At 37.4% G+C, this 20,150-nt stretch overlaps 1 protein-coding gene and 1 long non-coding RNA gene across 12 annotated transcripts in view; one reads left to right on the top strand and one right to left on the bottom strand.

The window, feature by feature from the left end:
* Window positions 1–75: 75 nt before the first annotated feature.
* arhgap23a (Rho GTPase activating protein 23a) overlaps window positions 76–20,150 on the bottom strand; it is an 80,455-nt gene continuing 60,380 nt past the window's right edge. For 7 of the 11 annotated variants that reach the window (XM_048197012.1, XM_048196993.1, XM_048197002.1 and 4 more), the window contains 16 exons: window positions 15,085–15,243; window positions 14,538–14,652; window positions 13,414–13,453; window positions 10,609–10,746; window positions 10,084–10,392; window positions 8,910–8,971; window positions 8,585–8,813; window positions 8,352–8,504; window positions 8,097–8,175; window positions 7,858–7,931; window positions 6,688–6,777; window positions 6,258–6,383; window positions 6,123–6,164; window positions 5,943–6,036; window positions 3,984–4,015; window positions 76–3,637 (listed from right to left, as the gene is read on the bottom strand). In XM_048197012.1, coding sequence (XP_048052969.1) covers window positions 2,231–3,637; window positions 3,984–4,015; window positions 5,943–6,036; window positions 6,123–6,164; window positions 6,258–6,383; window positions 6,688–6,777; window positions 7,858–7,931; window positions 8,097–8,175; window positions 8,352–8,504; window positions 8,585–8,813; window positions 8,910–8,971; window positions 10,084–10,392; window positions 10,609–10,746; window positions 13,414–13,453; window positions 14,538–14,652; window positions 15,085–15,243 — 3,149 coding nt within the window. In that variant the 3' untranslated portion in view covers window positions 76–2,230. The remainder of the gene's footprint in view (window positions 3,638–3,983; window positions 4,016–5,942; window positions 6,037–6,122; window positions 6,165–6,257; window positions 6,384–6,687; window positions 6,778–7,857; window positions 7,932–8,096; window positions 8,176–8,351; window positions 8,505–8,584; window positions 8,814–8,909; window positions 8,972–10,083; window positions 10,393–10,608; window positions 10,747–13,413; window positions 13,454–14,537; window positions 14,653–15,084; window positions 15,244–20,150) is intronic. The other 4 variants (XM_048196948.1, XM_048196966.1, XM_048196984.1 and 1 more) reach the window with 3 other exon arrangements.
* Window positions 1,106–10,780, top strand: LOC125272434. The gene is made up of 3 exons (XR_007185835.1): window positions 1,106–1,241; window positions 10,325–10,441; window positions 10,640–10,780. It is a non-coding gene; the product is annotated as an uncharacterized LOC125272434 (long non-coding RNA).

Here is a 20,150-nt window from a genome sequence, read left to right on the forward strand (position 1 = left end):
TGAACTACTGTCATGCAGAAACTCATGTGGTGTATATGACTTCAGCACAAGACAAAGGACAAAACCCAAATGAAATAAGCTCTGCAATAAGAATTTATTATAGCTTGTGACAGACACTCTTTGCAGGTTAGATCTCTGTTCTTTTCATTGAGGTGAATAGATTTCTGCATAGTATTTGTAAGTCACAGAGAAAGGCCATTAACAGGGAAAACAGTCTAGTGGAGTTAAAACAGGTACACCCCAAGATTTCCAAATAAAAGTACTTATTATATTCATACAAAATATATGTATAATATATACTGTGTATAAAACAAACAAACAAAAAATATTAAGGAAAACATTTCAAGTAACATCTTGAAAGAAATGACTGTGCACCTAAGTGCACTTTTGTAAACCATATAAAAACTAAAATAAAGAGAAAAAAAAAGAAATGACAATATAATATATGTGTATTTACAAGGTTAACTTAAGCAAGGCTTTGTACAAATGTTACAAAAACGTTTGACACACACATACTTGACCACATACGGTTTACACAGGCAATTTCAGACACACATACACACTCATTTGAAGAGATTTCACCAATGAGCCGTTACTCAATGTAAATGAATATGTGGGAAGGTGAACACACCACACTGCCTCTTATTGAACTTAATGTAGCGGGTTACTGGTAGAATTATGCGCGGAGCTCAAAGGCATGTGTTAAAACTAGTAAATCTGTCACTATCAACACTGTTTCTGTTTTGCTAACACTGTTTAACCAATACTGTACCGGCACATTCGGAGAATTGGTTCGTCTGGGACTTGAAAACACAAAAGCACTGAGTCGTGAGGGTCTTGGCAATAATTTAAAGAGCAGAATGTTGTCATGTGACTGGCCAAGAAAAGGAAGAAGAAAATGTGAAAGGAAGATATTGATGAAAAAACTTTGGCAACACTGAGAAGCCTCTTTTGCGATGCAGGTGAAGTTGGTCTAAATAAGAGTGACATAAATTAGATTGGACCGAGGGCTTTAAACAGTCTGAGTTTGTATTTTATACTCACATGGCGACCTAAAAGGCTGTTCACACCGACAGCGATTTGCAATGAAAAAGTGACTGGAGTCATCTTCATTAAGAGCGATTCCAGGCAGCGCCAGCGACGGTGACATTTATCGCCCATTTGCGTAAAGAAGAGTTCTTGTTTATGCAAATAAACAGCAACTTTAGGCAGCGACAATGGGAGTACAGACCAGGCTAAAGGTAAGGAAGTTACAATTCAAAGAAATTTTTATTCAAAAAACAGGTTAATGACAGTCCGGGAAATGAAGTGTTTTTCCTCCTTGGTCCATAAAATGAAACTTCATTTGATAAATTCATATAAAAATAAGCACATTTCAAATGAGGCAGAAGTTTGTCTTGATAACTCTTCCGTTTCTTGTTACAAATGGCAATTAGGGCGTTTTCACACCTGGCTCATTTGGAGCGTTTGTTTCGGAACCTGGCGCAATTTTTTCTTCCTACTTTCGGTTCGTTTATGCATATATAAACACTGCTAACGCAGTCGGAGCTGGACCAAAATAACCAGTCCAGGATCGCCTGAAAGAGGTGGTCTCTGATTCAAAACAAACTTTAAAGCGGTTTGCTTGTGGTGAGAAAGCAATCTGACCCAACAGACCAACAATCCTAAATTGTATCATAATATGAAATAGAAAATGTGTTGCATAAAAATCAGCAGTGTCTACTTCTTATCACAGCTAAGAGCACCTCTTCATTTTAAAACATCATTGCTCTTCTCCGAAACAGGTGCAAATGTGACTTGCATCAACATAAAAATATTAAATTGCATACAATTTTTCCTTGTGAAAGCGAACTGAGGAGAAAATGCAACATCGTAGCATTGTAAATCCCTGTTTCTGAACAAAGCAAACAGGTCTGAAAATGCCCTTATTGTTTGAATTTCAGTTCATTGTAATTCCAAATTTCAATTCGGCATCCTGTTTGCTACCTCAATTAAATCCAATGCAAATTCAAAAACTGAACTGGTGCTCAATTCTGAATGGTGCACAATGACACATGATTTTCCACCTGGCACAGTTTGACACTGCAGTGAACGTCTACCGACCAAAAGTATTCTACAACGATATAATCGCTGTCAGTGTGAACTCATATCGAACATAATGTGGACACACAGCTACAGCACAACCCAAATCCAACTCTCTTGGTTCACTAGCCTGTACACACCATCACTGCTACAAGAAATCACGAAAGCGCGAGGTAGGCAGGGCCCGACGTGCAGTAGGGGCTTCAGTCTCTGGGCACTCTGGTTGGGACTCTCTAACGTCCGGCTTTTCAACAGGGGAGGGTGAATCTAGCGGTTTGGGGGGTAGCGCCGGTGTTTTTTTGTCTGAACAATCTGTAGGGGAGACCACCACGGTGTGCCTCCTCCACGCACGTCTCTTCCTGCGCGTCTCCGGCGAGAGCTGCTTCCTCATGCCGACGCTGCGCAGGTCGTCCGCTGAGCCCATCAGGCGAGCCCGTACTTGATCCGCCAGGGAACCCTGTCCAGAGGACAACGCGCAGCTCTTAATTCCGGGACAGGCTATGGATGTTGGCGTATACTCTTTTCTCACGCTAACCTCTTTGGAGGATTTGGCTTTTGGAGAAGGAGATGGAGAGGAATTAGGGATTTGATTCGCACCTGACCGGCGATCGCCCTCCGTGGCGGAGGAGCTGGAAACTTCTGAAAGGTCCACCGAGGGCGCTTTGGCTTTGTCTGACTTTAGCCGACGCCTTGCCAGGGTGTCGCACTGTATAAGGCGGTGGGAGTTAAAAGAGTGGCGGCTGTGGAGTCGCTGGGAGGCGGATGATGAGTAAGAGGAAGATGAGGGAGTAGACGAACGTGCTGCGCTGTCGTGCGCTTGGTCTTCAGGGTTGGTAGTGATGTGGAGGGAAGGAGGAGGAGGAGCGAGGGAGGAAGCAGAGGGCGTCTGTGATTTGCAGTGCGCATAGAGGAAACTGCGCGGCGCGGTCGGATCGGGTGAGGCTTGTGAGCTTTGGCTGGAACGGGTTGGTTTTTCCGGCCTCTCTTGGGTGAGGGAGCGCGAGGCGAATCCGCTTTCGTTATCAGTTTCGCTCACCAGTTCACTGTGCTCATCGTCTGCATCGTCGCCCCGCCCCTCTGAGGCTAAGCTCCGCCCCAGAGTGGACAGAGTAGAGTAGCCTGACACAATAGACCGCGCATCATCTCCTCGCCAGCTGCGACCTTTCACTTCAGACCTTTGCTCCTCGTCCTCGCTCAGCAGAACCGCTGGTGGCGCTTCCGCTGTTAAGGAAATGCTGGGAACTACTTCCTCTTTCTGTTCTTGGGCCTTTTGTCTCTCACCCTCCTCCTCCTCTTCCTCATCTTCCTCCTCCTCTTCTTCATCTTCTTCTCCCTCCGCTCGTGGGGCGCAGAAGGATGCCACCTGCCCCATCTCTTGCAAGTCGTCTTTTTCAGAGACGCAGGATTTAACGGGTTCATGCTCAGAATCATCATCTGTGCTGCTGCCGAAGAAACGGCCGTTGTGCCGCTTCCGCCGTTTGCGGGTCACAGCCGACATAATCGATAACGTCAGGATATCCTTGGCAGTAAAGTCACGTTTTGATCCCCACGACCCCTAAGTATCAAATATTATACAATTAAAATCTAAAAATACATTTTAATTAATAAATATTACATAAATATTTATTTATTATTAAATATGTATTGAAAAAAACTAATAAAATCATTCATATTTACTTTAAAAATGAATAAATACAAAAGCAAAAATATTCATACTGAATTATATCAAGATATTAAAACAAGATAGCAAAATTTATTATTAAAAAAATATGATTATTAAAAGTCACAAAACTGCTTTTACAGAAATGTATCACTAAATTCTAGCATTCAATCACCTACACTATACTCTTCAACATTTAAAAGAGAACAAACATATTAAATAGCCTTTGGTCAATACTGACCTTTGATTTTGCAGAATCACTGTTGGTTGAGTCTGGTCAGTTAAAAACAGAGAGAGATAGGGAGAGAGATTATAAGAGGAAGTTAGTGAAAATTAACATTTTGGTACTGTGTTAAATGCTGTTTTAATGAGAGGCACAGAGGAGGATCAAACTTTTGTGATTGTCAGTAGGTTAACTTAATGGTTCACCCAAAAATGAAAAATCTATCATCATTTACTCACCCTCAAGTTGTTTTTAAACCTGTATACATTTCGTCTGCTAAACACAAAAGAAGATATTTTGAAGAATATGGGTAAGCAAACAGCTGGAAAACAATACTATGGGGTGCATCAACTGTTTGGTTACTGACATTCTTCAAAATCTTTTGTGTTCAGCAGAAGAAAGAAACTCATACAGGTTTGAAACAACATGAGGATGAGTAAATGATGACAGAATTTTCATTTTTGAGTGAACTAACCCTTTAATGAATTAACAAACAAACAAGACCTATAGCAGCCTCTGTGTCAATCATTAAGCATCACCCCCATAAACAGTGATTGTGAGACAGTGTTCACACAAGATACACTATAAACAACATCTGTGTAATAAACGACCAGCTGTTGATTGTCAGTTAATGTTCCAATGTGAACAGGGTCATAGAAGAAGAAGTGAAGGGGCCCATATATGCAGCGGTAAAGATAAAGCGCACACTGATGACATCACGGCACATACTGATGACATCAACCCATGAAAGAAGCTATGGGAGAGGCAAGGGTAGAAACTGTGATTGTCAGAGGGGGAGAAGGACAAACCAAACACAATTTGCCACAACACACAGGCCCCGTTTACCTGGCATGGGTGTCACTTTGTATTCAAATGTCACAACTGTGAAGCCTTAGCTCTTCGATATTATTTCGATTTTGCACTCATGATCGTTACTATTGTGATACATCTTACTACCATTCAAAAGTCTTTTTTTAAATAAATGACATATTAAGTTGAGCAAATGATTAAAGTGACAGTAAAGATCAAAATATTTTTAAACTTTCTATTTATCAGTAAATCCTGAAAAGCATGCATCATGGTTTTCTAAAAAACAAATATATATATATATATATATATATATATATATATATATATAAAGCAGCATGACTGTTTTCAGCATTGATGACAGTAATAATGTTTTTTGAGCAGCAAATTATCATATTAGAATGATTTCTGAAGATTTTCTGAAATATAACCTACAACATTTGAATAGAAATGTCCAAAAATCATTTTAAAAACAATTTAAATAGCACACTGAGTTGCTATTTTTAGCCTATACCTATGTAATCATGCTCAAAAATGACAAAATATTAGATATATCCCTGCCAAGCTATTCTGTTTGAATGTGGTTGGTTTGGATGAGAATAAAATAGCTTTTGTAAAAAAAGAAAAAATTGGAATCCTGTTTAGAGCTGAGTTGAGGATTTCATAGTAACACATATGTTAATACCAGGTATAAACGGGGCCCATAAGCATCTTCATCACTTGATACAAACACTAACACTCCCACTTGTGCGTATAGGCATTAAATACACACTCCTAAACACACACACACACACACACACACACACACACACAAAAAAGTGAGAGCGTGGCAGGGGAAACCCATCCTACCGCAGTGGCTGTTCCACAGGCTCAGCTAAGAAAGGAATGCAGAAATGTACAGAGAAAGACAGCAGAAAGTGAATATAATGAAAAAGATTATTTTAAAAAAAGAAACCAAAACTCAGAAGTGTAGAGCATTCAACAGGCAGGAAAACCGAAACATGTTTGACCTGCTGTCTACTACTATCACATGTCCAACAGTCAGACCTGTCCATTCACATGCAGATGAAATTATGTATCTAGTGTTAGTCATCTGAGGTGGAATATGACTGCTAGCCAATGGCAGTTAGTCAGGAGACTAGTTTAATGTAACTGGTTAAGCTCTCTCACCTGACGCCTCCCCCATCAGGCCTGTCCGGCCAATGTTAGAGAGGAGGTGATCTATGTTTGGAGCGGGCTGAACATCCTCTGTGTCCACTGGTGTCTGTGGGGCGACATTCAAATATTAAGTTAAAAGACATATTTTTTTTTTTATGAATCTCAATAAAATTAAATATGAAGAAAACAAACCTTTTCATCCTTTTCGTGTTCTTCAATGAAAAACCAGACATACTGCAAAGAGAGCAAGACAATCATTGTTTAAAATCATAATTAAAATGGAGGCTGTAAACTCAAAAGGTATGTTTTGTCAGCGGTGTCCCTCACGTGCTGAATGAGTGTCTCCACAATTTTGTAGCGGTCAGGCATGTGGGTGACCATGTCTGTCATGTTGTCCTCTGAGGTCCGGACAAGAGTGGGGCCAAACACCAGCGCCAAATTACGCGGCTCCATCTGCACAAGTGCACCGTAAGACTCAACTACCATAAACAAGCATGCTACTGTATGCAGCTGAAATCAACAACTGAAGCATTCTGAAGCACCATGAGATGAGAAAATGAAAAATTTTAAGACCAGTCTGAACCTGATTTTTTTTTTTTTTATAACTCTCAAATTCACAGCTTAAATTCAAATTAATATATGAAGAAAAAACAAACTGTAGTGTTCAATTATGCATTGTAATTTACGGTAAAAAAAAACCCACCTGTAATTTAAAATACTGAAATATCTGAATAACAGAAAATCAAGTATTGCTCACCTTGTTCTTCTCAGAGTGGTCTGCCACAGTCTTTAGGTGTCCAATTAGAAATTTTAGAGTGTGGAAGTAATAATCTGGTAGATCACGGATCTGCAGGTAGATAGAAAGAGATATGGAAAAGGGCAAAAGAAAAATGAATATATATATATATATATATATATATATATATATATATATATATATATATATATATATATATATATATATACACACACACACACACACACACACTTTTATTCAGCAAGGACATTAGGATGCAAGGACGCACAATAAAATGATCAAAATTGACTGTAAAGACATTTATAATGTTACAAAACATTTCAACTTCAAATAAAAGCAGGTCTTTTGAACTTTTCATAAAAAAATAAAAAAATAAATTAAAAGAAAATCACAAAAATATAGTTTTCTATTTTAATTTACTTTAAAATGTAATTTATTCCTGTGATCAAAGCTGAATTTTCAGCATCATTACTCCAGTCTTCAGTGTCACATGATCCTTCAGAAATCATTCTAATATGATGATTTGATACTTATCAATGATAAAAACAGTTGTGTTGCTTAATATTTTTTTGGAACCTGTGATACTTTTTTCAGGATTCATTGATGAATAGGTTAAAAAGAACAGCATTTATTCGAAATATAAATCTTTTCTAACAATATAAATCTTTACTATCACTTTTTATCAATTTAACACATCTGTGCTGAATAAAAGTATTAATTTCTTTAAAAAACTTTTGAACGGTAGTATATATTGTATTTTAAATAAATGCTGATTTTTTTTACTTTTTATTCATCAAAGAATCCTGAAAACGTACCATAATTTTAAATTGTAATAATATTTCACAATATTTTTGTTTTTTCTGTATTTATTATGAAATAAATGCAGCCTTAATGAGCATAAGAGACTTTGTTCAAAAACATTAAAAATAGTAATGTTTCCAAACTTTTGACTGGTAGTGTACATATAAATATTGTTAAAATAGTAAGCAGTTATTAAAATATCTGTTTCTTAAGTATCAAATCATCATATTAGAATGATTTCTGAAGGATCATGTGACACTGAAGACTGGAGTAATGATGCTGAAAATTCAGCTTTGACATCACACGAATAAATTGTAGTTTAAACTTCAGAATGTGTTTTAAACTAAAATACTGAAAACACGTTCATACCAGTTTCTTCATTGTCCTTAGCCTATCACTGGCATTCTCCATCCGATTGGCCTCAATAAAGTCATTGTATTTGTCTTCATTGGTACAGAGAGAAAGAGAAATAGAAGGAGAAAGAAAATGTCACTACATGACATTTAATATACTTTTAAAATATATATTTCAAAAGGTTACCAGTAATTTTATTGTTTTAGGCACATAAAATAGCACTAAAACCACAGTTAGCATGCTCATAATCTCACCATCAGTAAAGAGGGGTTCTGGGAGTTTACGGAAGAAGGACTTCAGCAGGCTGCTGACCACATTCAGGTCCTGCCATCTCTGTACAGGAGGAAAAAGTGAAAGTAGTTGTTGCTGACATTCTCAGTGTGAGGAAGTATCCAGTTCAACATGGGAAGTGAATAATAACCATCATGTTGCCTCAGTCTCAAAGAGCCAGTTGCAGTTTAACAATGAAAGTGTCTCTGACCGAGATTATGTGTGTTTAAACAACTCACCTCCTCAGCGATGTTGATGTCTACTCCTTTGTTGAGCTGCTCCTGCAGACTGGACACTACGGCATTGTTTCCCGGCACTCTGTAGATCCCCGTGTACTCCAGACCCATTTCCTCCACCAGCCCACAGCAAATCTCCACAATCTGGGGAATGAACTTCACAGACAAAAACACATACACATTGAAACATGTGTAAGCCTAAGAAACACATTCAGCACACTGCAAAAAGCACACACCTTGTTGTTGGTAGCAGGCTGGCAGTCCTCTAGACGGACACCAAAGGCTTTAGGACCTGCCTTCTTAGCTTTCTTCATTATATTTATGCCCCAAGGAGATTTTGGGGGGCTGCTCTCCTCTTTGGCCTCGTGTTTTGGGGAACGTGGAGGTGCGCTGTTGTCTTGCTTACTGAGCAGAAACGTCATTCGATGCACTCTGGGTGAGGAGTCTGGTTTATTGCCTGTTGGACTACAGGAGGGAGTCAAGAGGAAGAGGATCATTTCGAATTTGGAATAGTAAAATGTAAAAATGTGTTAAAAATGTCACAATGGTCTCCAATCTTACCTTTGTTTCCTGTAGTCATTAAGTTTCTTACTTATGAGAGCCTGTCGGGAGAAACCCAATTCCTACAGACAACATTAAAAAGGAACATTTAAGTTTTACTGAAAAAATAAATAATTGTCTAATTCCAAACTCACACCATTGGTTGAGCCAATGTTGCCATGTTGGACTGTGCAAACCACAGAGTTTTCACTCTTCGGGGAAATCAACCACCAAACAGTGTTATTGGTAATGACAGCTATAACAAAATAGCTTTTTTCATTCAGTAAAATAAAACATAACAAAATTGGAAAAACTTCATGATTCAAAATTAAATAAACACTTTATTTTAGGGTTCAATTCTCATTTGCCTAGTTGCCTATTAGCTTGCATATTATTAGGATACTGACTGTTTATTAGTACTTATAAAGATATTAATGCCTTATTCTGCATGACCTTATTCTACATCCCTACCCAATACATAAACTTAAATGCTACTAAAACTACCTTAATAACTATTAATAAGCAGTAAACTAGGAGTTTATTGAGGCAAAAGTTGTAGTTAGTGAATGTGTTCCCCATACTGAAGTGTTACAAAATAAAATAAAATAGATACATTATTTTAGGGTTCAATTCTCACTTTTAACTAGTTGCTTATTAGCTTGTATTTTACTAGGATATTGGGTGTTTATTAGTACTTATAATGCACATATTAATTATTCTAAATCTCTTAATCTTACCCAATACATAAACTTAAATGCTACAAAAACTTCCTTACCAACTATTAATAAGCAGTAAACTAGGAGTTTATTGAAGCAAAAGTTATAGTTAGTGAATATGTGCTCCCCATACTGACAAAACAAAACAAAACAAAACATGTTAAAACAAAACAAAACAAAACATGTTAAAACAAAACAAAAAAACAAAACAAAACAAAACAAAACAAAACAAAACAAAACAAAACATGAACACATTTATTAGCACACCTGGCAGTGAAAGCAAAGCCTGCTGACAGTGAGCAGTAAGTGCGGAAGTAGATCTCAAACAAAAACACCATATCAACATGTATTGGTTCCTATACTGGCAATAGCAACCTCAAAAACTAGCATCATTCATCTGGACAAACACAGAAACAAATTTAATCTTGCCGTTTCATTCTGTTGAAGACCTCTATGTACCATCATTTTCGCACTCTCACCTCATTGTCAGTCTTGCTGTTCTCTCTGATGACTTTGATCCACTCCAGCATATCCTCTCTGTCCTCCGCCTGTAGCAGGTATTCACAGAAGTCCTGCGTGGTCAACCTCAGCGCGTGCTTGCGCTTCGTTTCACTGTAGGCTATGTCCACAAGGCAGCCCCGGATGCTGATTGGCTGTTCATCTTCGGCCCCGCCTCCCAGCACCGCCCCTTTGAGAACTGCCTCTCGCTTGTCTTTGTAGAGAAACAGGGAGTGGGACCGAAGCACGGAGAACACCCGCCTCCAAGGCCAGATGGCACTACCCACCTTCTGCAAGAGAGAGAGAGAAAAGACAAATCTCATCCATCAGATCATACAGGTAACTAATTAGTCATTTAGCAGTCGCTTTTATTCAAAGCAACTTATAGCATGTCAAGTTTGAGCCTAAAACCTTTTGGTTGCCAGCCCACATCTTCATCTAAACCACTAATAACAGCTCTCGTGGATTATAAACTAACCCTAATTCGCATTCGCACTTTCTCTTACCTTGCCCTTCTCTGTGTGGATCTGTTTGAAGTGGAGCCAGCCTTCCCTCCTCACGTCACTGTAGCTGATGCTGCCCAGCTCCGAGGTAGAGTGTCGTTTAGAGCGAGCCTCTTCAGCAGCACCCAGACTGTCTAGAGACTAAATTAAGACACAGGACAGAGATACACACAAATGTGACAATGACATGGAACTACAGTACACAAAGAACCAGAATACAGGAAGAGAACATTTAAAGCAGTATACATTATAAATGTTCCTTTTTTAAGTCAATTTGAAACAAAATGGGCCTTTTTCATTTTTTTATGCATGTTCTTCATCTTGTTGTGATTGATTAATCTGTACATGCATGTTATTTCAAAGAAATATATTGTCTTTGTAATATAAATAAAAAAAGTCATAATTTGCTTTTCCTCTCAACAGACTTTCCTGTTTTGCTGATGTCACCTAGGTAAATGGAAAATGTTAACTAGTAATATAGAATATATGTATATATAATATGGAATATAGATAACTATCTAGGCATCACTTTAGCAAATGTGCATGTTGACATAGATATCATAAAAATAGATATCACAGAGAGGTCAAAACTGTTACTATATTGTGGATTGTAACATGGCTATTAAAAATAATTATCATTAATTGAAATAAGGCTGAAATAAAATTTACTGGACTACTACTATAAAAATTCGGAACGTAAAATTATTCAGACACTTTGACCTGACCATGTTTTGCTTAAGTTTCTGACACAGTTTAACTCTGAGATCTTGTCATATTTTAGCTATAGTGAATAAACTGTATTAATGAATGAAATGTTCAAGGTGTCTGAATAAATTTTGGTTTGACTGTATATATAAAATGAAACACCTAAAAACTATATATATATATTTCATTTTAATTTTAGTTTAATCTAATATATATTATATATAACTAAAATGAAATTAAAAATGAAAACATTAAAATTAACTAAAAATTAAAATTAAAAATTAACTAAAATTAAAATGAAAACATTAAAATAAAAGCTAATTCAAAATATTAAAGGATTAGTTCACTTTAAAATGTGTATGACTTATGAACACAATTAGAGAAATATTAATAAATAACCTGACGCATCCGAGCTTTATAATGGGAGTGAATGGGTCCACTGAGTATAAAGCTGAGGAAAGTGCTTCCATCCACATCTATCCAACATAAACATACTCCACACGGCTCTAGGGGGTTAATAAAGGCCTTCTGAAGCAAAGCGATGCGTTTGTGTAAAAAAAAAATATCCATACTTAACAAGTTATGAAGTAAAATATCTGGCTTCTGCGGGACTTCTTTCCATATTCAACTCATCAAGCGCCAGTTACCCTTTAAAGTTGAATACGGAAGGTGTAGGACATAGTGTAAGCATTTTGAACTGCGAGAGGCGTTAAACTTTCTTCCTAAATTGAAGAATAGGTTTGTATTATAGATTGATGCACTTTCTTGAGCTTCATACTCACTGGTTCCTTTCACTGCCATTATAAAACTCAGATGTATCAGGATATTTAAAGGTGCCCTAGAACCAGTTTTTACAAGATGTAATATAAGTCTAAGGTGTCCCCTGAATGTGTCTGTGAAGTTTCAGCTCAAAATATCCCAGAGATTTTTTTAAATTCATTTTTTTAACTGCCTATTTTGGGGCATCATTAACTATGAGCCGATTCAGGCTGCGGCCCCTTTAAACCACGCGCTCCCCGCCCCCCTGAGTTCTCCACTATATTACAGAGCATTTACAAAGTTCACACAGCTAATATAACCCTCAAATGGATCTTTACAAGATGTTCGTCATGCATACTGCATGCATGCGTCGGATCATGTGAGTATAGTATTTATTTGGATGTTTACATTTGATTCTGAATGAGTTTGATAGTGCTCTGTGGCTAAAGCTAACATTACACACTGTTGGAGAGATTTATAAAGAATGAAGTTGTCTTTATGAATTATACAGACTGCAAGTGTTTAAAAATGAAAATAGCGACGGCTCTTGTCTCCGTGAATACAGTAAGAAACGATGGTAACTTTAACCACATTTAACAGTACATTAGCAACATGCTAACGAAACATTTAGAAAGACAATTCACAAATATCACAAAAAATATCATGATATCATGGATCATGTCAGTTATTATTGCTCCATCTGCCATTTTTCACTATTGTTCTTGCTTGCTTACCTAGTCTGATGATTTAGCTGTGCACAGATCCAGACGTTAATACTGGCTGCCCTTGTGTAATGCCTTGAACATGGGCTGGCATATGCAAATATCGGGGTCATACATATTAATGATCCCGACTGGTACGTAACAGTCGGTGTTATGTTGAGATTCGCCTGTTCTTCAGAGGTCTTTTAAACAAATGAGATGTATATAAGAAGGAGGAAACAATGATGTTTGAGACTCACTGCATGTCATTTCCATCTACTGAACTCTTGTTATTTAACTATGCCAAGATAAATTCAATTTTTGATTCTAGGGCACCTTTAATAATATTTCTCTGACTGTGTTCATCAGAAAGAAGAAAATCATATACTGCTAGGATGGCTTGAGGGTGAGTAAAACTTAGGCTAATTTTCATTTGAAAGTGAACTAATCCTTTAACAACAACTAATATATAAATAATACTAAAATAACACTGTTATTGACCAATCAGCATCCAGGACCAGAACTAGCTGATCTATAATGAGAAATATTACATTATGTTGACTTTAAACAACATTAGAAAAGAAACGTTGGTTAATGTCAAAGTTTTAGAGTATGACCTAGATTCTACTGTAGTTAAACTCACCCCTTCAGTAAAGAAGCTCTTGACTCTTTTTGGAAGCCTCCTGTTGAAAGAGCACAATGAGAATCTGTTAAAAGTAAAATAATTGCACAACTGATATCATAATGACTCCAAAAAACCAACAAACAAACAAAAAACATCCTTACTGAGGTATGAATAGTACTTAAAGGATTAGTTCACTTTCAAATAAAATTTTCCTGATAATTTACTCACCCCCATGTCATTCAAGATGTTCATGTCTTTCTTTCTTCAGTCGAAAAGAAATTTAAGGTTTTTGATGAAAACATTCCAGGATTTTTCTCCTTATAGTGGACTTCAATGGCCTCCAAAGGTTGAAGGTCAAAATTACAGTTTCAGTGCAGCTTCAAAGGGCTTTAAATGATACCAGACCAGGAATAAGGGTTTTATCTAGCGAAACAATCGTTCCTTTTCGAAAAAAATACAACTGTATATGCTTTATAAACACATATTATCACCTTCCAAGTGCTTCCACCAAAACCACACTTTCGTATTCTTCAAAACGCTTACGCTGTATGTCCTACACCTTTCCGTAAGTAGAATAGGGAATGTATTGTATTTTTTTCCGAAAATGACCGATCGTTTCGCTAGATAAGACCCTTATTCCTCGTCTGGTATTGTTTAAAGCCCTTTGAAGCTGCACTGAAACTGTCATTTTGATCTTCAACAGTTTGGAGGCCATTGAAGTCCACTATAAGGAGAAAAATCCTGGAATGTTTTCATCAAAAACCTTAATTTCTTTTTGACTGAAGAAAGAAAGACATGGACATCTTGGATGACATGGGGGTGAGTAAATTATCAGGAAAATTTTATTTAAAAGTGAACTAATCCTTTAATGCCAAATTTACACTGTAAAGGTGCTTCTGAAGTGGCAGTTACAGTAAGTGTCTTTACACAGACTATTTAATGCTGCTCTGAGGTGGCATAAATGCATTTACACAGCAATATTAATAGTATACTTTTATACTAGGAGCTAAGGTAGGTCAAAGCAGACAAATTAGTCTGGCGTTTATGCAGCATTACATTTTTACACAGAATTTTGAGCAGGCACAGATGCCTTGAATCAATTTATATTTATTTAATACTAATAGTAAAATCCCAAAACTCACGAGAAGACGCGCCCCTCTTCTCTATATGCGTTAAGCCCCTCATCACATGACTTGGAGCGTTCAGTGGTGATGGCCAGCAGGTAAGAGGATCGACGATTAGACTTGGCATCACCTGCTTATGGTGAGAAGGCAAAAAAAGAGAGATATCCATTCATTACAAACAGTGACAAATCACTGTCATACAGGAGAAGAGAGAGAGCTGAAGGACAGTTAGTGTGGATTTGGGTAGGACACAGAAATTAATCTGAGATTAGGAAGTGGGAAGGAGGTGATCTTCATCAAAGTCTCAGTAAAGTGTGGTGAAGACAATGCACGGGCATCACTGAACGATCATGTGGATTTTTGCAGTATGCAGTACGGCATGCACACATACATTTGACTTATTTGTGCGGTGCGATTACGCATGCAGTAGGGGGAGCTCTACGGCGATCACATGCAGCTTCTGAATGTTTACACAATTTTTGTTGCCATGTTTTCATGTACCAGGCAGTGATTTGATCATTTAGTAGTAACAGTAACAGTGTTTCTCTTTCTCTGCGTCACTCACTGCTGTCGTGGGAGAAAAGGCGGTTGAGGGGAAAGGTGAAGGTTGGGGAGGCGGGGCTTGTGGCCACAGCAGGGGCAGAGTTTATACCGCCACTGGACACGACGGAGGAGGCGGGGACATGACGTGCCCGCAGATCTGCACTTGGACTGGTCGGCTCATCTGTGGGAGGAGTGGAACGGAGGAAAGGAGAGGAAGAGGGGAAGGAAGGAAGGAAAGACGAAAGACAAGAATAAAAGAAAGTTATATTGGTAAAAGGAGAAAGAATGAAACAAGGGAAACCAAAAAAAAAAAAAAAACAACAAGGAAGGAAAGGTTAGAGGGAAAGCAAAATGGTTTTGCACAGTTAATTTAAATGTATTCGGATATCATAACACACCAAATCACAAGAGACTCTTTCTCTCTTCACATATAGTGCATACAAAAGTAAACTATATTTCCAAACACTCAGTTTATTGCACAACCTAATTTACACCCTCATACGCAACAATAAACAAACAATAATAAAGAGAGAAGAAGCAACTGAGTGTTACAGTAAGGGGAAGCTACACTCTAAAAAAATGTAGGGTTAAAAACAACCCAAGTTGGGTTAAATGTTTGACCTGCAGTTGTATTTAACTCAACTATTGTTTAATAATTACTATATGGCTGTCTTAAAATGAACCCAAAATGAGACATATAATTACTAGAAGCAACAGTAATAATAAAAAGGTCAACATTTATTAATAAGCAATTTAATAAATGTTAAGGCTATGATTTAATCATTATCATGACATGTATTAATAAATGTTTGTTTATCAAACATATTAATAAATGTTCATTTCCAACCTATTTTGGGTTCATTTTAAGTGAGCAATATAGTCATTTTTAAACAATAGTTGAGTTAAATAAAACTACCCAGCAGGTTGGGCAAACATTTAACCCAGCTGCTGGGTTTGTCCATATTTAACCCAACTTGGGCTATTTTTAACCCAGCATATTTTATGTGCATAGTACGTACTGTATCTGTACCCACTGGTCATGTGCTAAATTAAAAATGTTAAAGTATGCGATACATAACAAAGTGAATGGTGAGCTAAAAGAAGATACAAAGAGAAAGAATGAATAATCAAACAGCATTTTTGTACCTGACTCGTAGCCCTCCATGAAATGTGCTTAATGTGGAAATGGAGATGTAAAAGTCCTCTTTGTATTAACACATGGTTTCAGTTCTTCCTAAAACGCTTGCGCTCAGTGTTGTATGTGACTGGTGGGAAGTGGTTTGTTGTTGCAGGTATGCTTTTATAACAATTTATTAGGAACGTTATTTAAACGTTAACCGTTTAAAGCTAACACATTAAGAGATACATCTTATCAAAGTCTTTTCCCCCAAAAAATCATACATAAACATGTGAGATGAGTGGCACCTTCAATGAATTCTTTGAAAAACCCTCTGTTTTCGAAGCATGTTCTTGCAGTTATGCGTCAGGTCTTTCTTACCCTGCAGGGACAACATGATCACTTCAAAAACACAATTTGGCAGAGCGTTGGAATGTCAGTGACTAAGGAGATTCTGTCAACCAGCAAACCACCTGCAACAACACTAATCCACACCATCAGATGGCAGCAGCGCACAAGCAACACTGAACAAGAGGGTTTCTAAGCAAGAGGTCAAGGTTTGGCTGGTTAGCATGGTCCTGTTGGCACTGGGTCCCAGTTGTTCAAAAGTAATTAGATCAGATTTTGGCTACTGTACTAGATCAAATCATCAAAATGGGTTGTTTAAACAACAACAACAAAAAAGGGGGATTCTAAAATGGAAGATCATGTAATCCAGTATTGGCTTTGATCTGGATCAAACTGTCAGTATGTGTTGACCAAAATTGGAATATTGGGATAGCTTTGATCCCAAATCTGGCTTATCCTGATCCTTTTGAACAACAGGGCCCTGCAGATCCTACAACTACACCATCTGGCTAAACCATCTGAGCATTGTTCTCCATTGACAGTCATTGTGCTAATAGCGGAATAGCCTACTGGCTAACATCAGATCCTGTAAATCTTCAAATCCACTTTGAAAACGTATCTTTTCTCAATTGATTTTAATATACCTTGCTTTTCATTAGTATTCAATCATCTTTTGATTTTATGTATTCTCTTCTACTTGACCTTAGTCCATATGTTTTCCATTTTATTGTCATTTATTTGCTGTATTGTTTTATGTGTTTCTAACCTATTGTTTCTTTACTTTGGCTCTTGTAAAGCACTTTGGTCAACACTAGTTGTTTTTAAATGTGCTATATAAATAAAATTGTATTGTATTCAATAGTAGTAAAAGTAAAAGTGTCCTTGTGGTGCCATCAGCCAATAAGTGCCAATGTCATTTTCTTGCTGATTTATAGATTTATAGGTCAGGTGACTGGATCAATAAACCTGTTTGAGGGAGTTGATATGAAACAGAAGGCTTTCTCCAGGTATAATATAGACTGTCTTGTTTCTGAAAGCTGTCATAATAGTGAAACTAACTATCTTTATCTCAGTCATACATTACTTCTGACTTCATATGAATCCACCCCTTTCCTTGTTATTCATAATCTCATTCATAAATGTATTAAATGTTAAATTGTTACAACACATCAGCTGAACTGCAATGAATCAAGTGAATCCTTCTTTTAATTCTCTTAAGTTGTCTACTCTTTCTCTCTCACACTAGAAGGGAGCAGGGGCGGAAACATTCCCAATCTAGGATGTGGAATCTGGACTGTGCTTGTTTTCCAGCCACTGGCAGAAATAGCTGCTCTGTGGGTTTAACAAAGGCCCTCATTACTGAAGCCTGAGTATGAGCTCACACACACACACACACACACACACACACACACACACACACACACACACACACACTACTTCATGGACATACAACACTTGCACGTACAGAATCCATCTGTACTACTTTAACATCAGTCACATGCAACAGTCATATTTTGAGGTTCAGATGAGATGCTGTAAATATCCCAACTCATCAGAAGTAACCTCCATGAACGGACTCTCACTGGCCACGATTATGCAGTCTTTCTACAGACATATCCACAAAACCAAAGAACGAAGAACACAAATATAACTAACATGGGGAGGTTTCCTTTTATAGTGTAACAAATCAAAATGAAACCAGGCCTGACAACACTGCAATATGAGCGAAAGTGTGATTTTCTCCAAAAAATGTGTTGGGTTTTAAGGGAGACTGGTGAGTTAGCGTGATCATGTTTGTGTGTGAATGGTTGGTGGAGTGAAGACTCCTCCCCTTTTTATTGGAGACACAATGACCACATTGAGGACAGAAAGAGCTGAGTGTGTCGATTGTGTCCAGTAATATCTGATTGTGAGAGAGTGTGTATGTGTGTGTCCTTCACCCCTAACCCCAAAACCCCTGCTCCCTGCCACTCTTCCTTCTGCCAGTCTCAGCTCATCACACGATCGTAAAAAGCACACACTTTATGAAACAATTACATTCACTCCTAAACAATTCAAACTTTTCTCATTCCTCTGAAATAAATATTGGATACCTGAATGAATTGACCATTCACTACTAAGCTACAACTAATAAAGTGACAAAATAACTAAAACTTTAAAATTTGAAAATGAAAACAGAACATATAAAACCATGAATTCAAAATTAATTCAAAAGATTCATAAAAATTACAAAAATCTTCTCAATTTCAAAATAGGCGCTGAAAATTCAGACATGGCGTGAATAGACTTTTAGTTTGTTGCATGATGTAGATTCATATAGATATGGCCATAAATATCTAAATATCCAATTAAACCAACACGATAACATAGTTTCAGAACTATTCACCCCAAATCAATAAAGAGAAGGTCTAGTACAATCAACTCCAGCAGGTAGAGCAAGACAAACCGTCTGTTGTGTTTTTATCAGTATGGTGTAACATGTCCCAGCTTGTGAGCATTTCTGTTAGTTTCAGTTTGGTTCTCTCTCTGTTTAAAAGTCTTTTATGCCTCTCTGCGTTCATCAATCTCTAAAACAGGGCCTGGGACACGCCCCCCTTGCTCCCATCATAAATATGTAGTTACATTCTTGCAATAATCCTAAACATACACAAATACATAACGTAAAGAGGAACATAAAAACAAATGTAATCTAACCAAAGGCTCTAACTCTGTGCGAGGGGCGTGTTGTGCTGTACAGGTGTCTAGTAGCAGGAACGTGCTTCTCTTTAGTGGTAAATGCTAAAGGTGGGGCACTTTAATGCAAAGCATAGTGGCTTTAGGCTTAACCTTCCTCAGGAATGAAAGCACTGCACTAACAACAGCTTATGCAATCAACAGACAAAAAGATGTCCAGCAGTGAAATGTCAGAGCAATCTGAAAATCACTAAGAAATAGGCCTAAAATTAATTGGTTTTGTTCTAATGCTGCCATTACAACTTCTAATGCAATGTTAAAGGAAAGCAAATGACCAAATGAAAGCTTTTAAGGAAACTGCAAAATCAATAGCACTCCACTTGAATCCAGCTGTGCTATAAACATATAATTAGAGGAAACAGAGATTCATAGCCAACCATATATAACCGTGTAGCACATTTAACAGTAAGAGATATGGTGTCTACGTGTCTGTCACAGTTTGTTTTGAATGCTTTGCATTCAAACAGCCATTTTGTTTCTGATTTCCTCTTGCACTCTGGTTTAGAAATAAAGGCAAGCAGAGACAAGATCACTTTAAGCAACAGGCCAGAGCAAACACACAAACTACACACACACACAGACATCTGCTGTTTTCAAATAAAACTAATCATAATTACTATAAACTAACCCTAACCCAACCCTAGCCTTACCTTTAAAAGAAAACTTGAGACCTTTTTCCCCATTTGAGGGTGTCCATTTAATTTGGTTTTGTAAGATTTAGCCAACATCTGTGGATATTTTTCAGCTATTTTGTCCCCAAAATAAGGCTAGGTTATAAAACACAGGCATTCACACAAATTTGCCTTAGTCAATCAACCAGCTTTTCTATACTGTGTAAATATGTCAAGACAATTCACATTAAAAAGCATCATAACTATCAAATCCTTAAG

This window comes from Megalobrama amblycephala, linkage group LG1 (genome assembly GCF_018812025.1).
Source record: "Megalobrama amblycephala isolate DHTTF-2021 linkage group LG1, ASM1881202v1, whole genome shotgun sequence".
Taxonomy (NCBI): Eukaryota; Metazoa; Chordata; class Actinopteri; order Cypriniformes; family Xenocyprididae; genus Megalobrama; species Megalobrama amblycephala.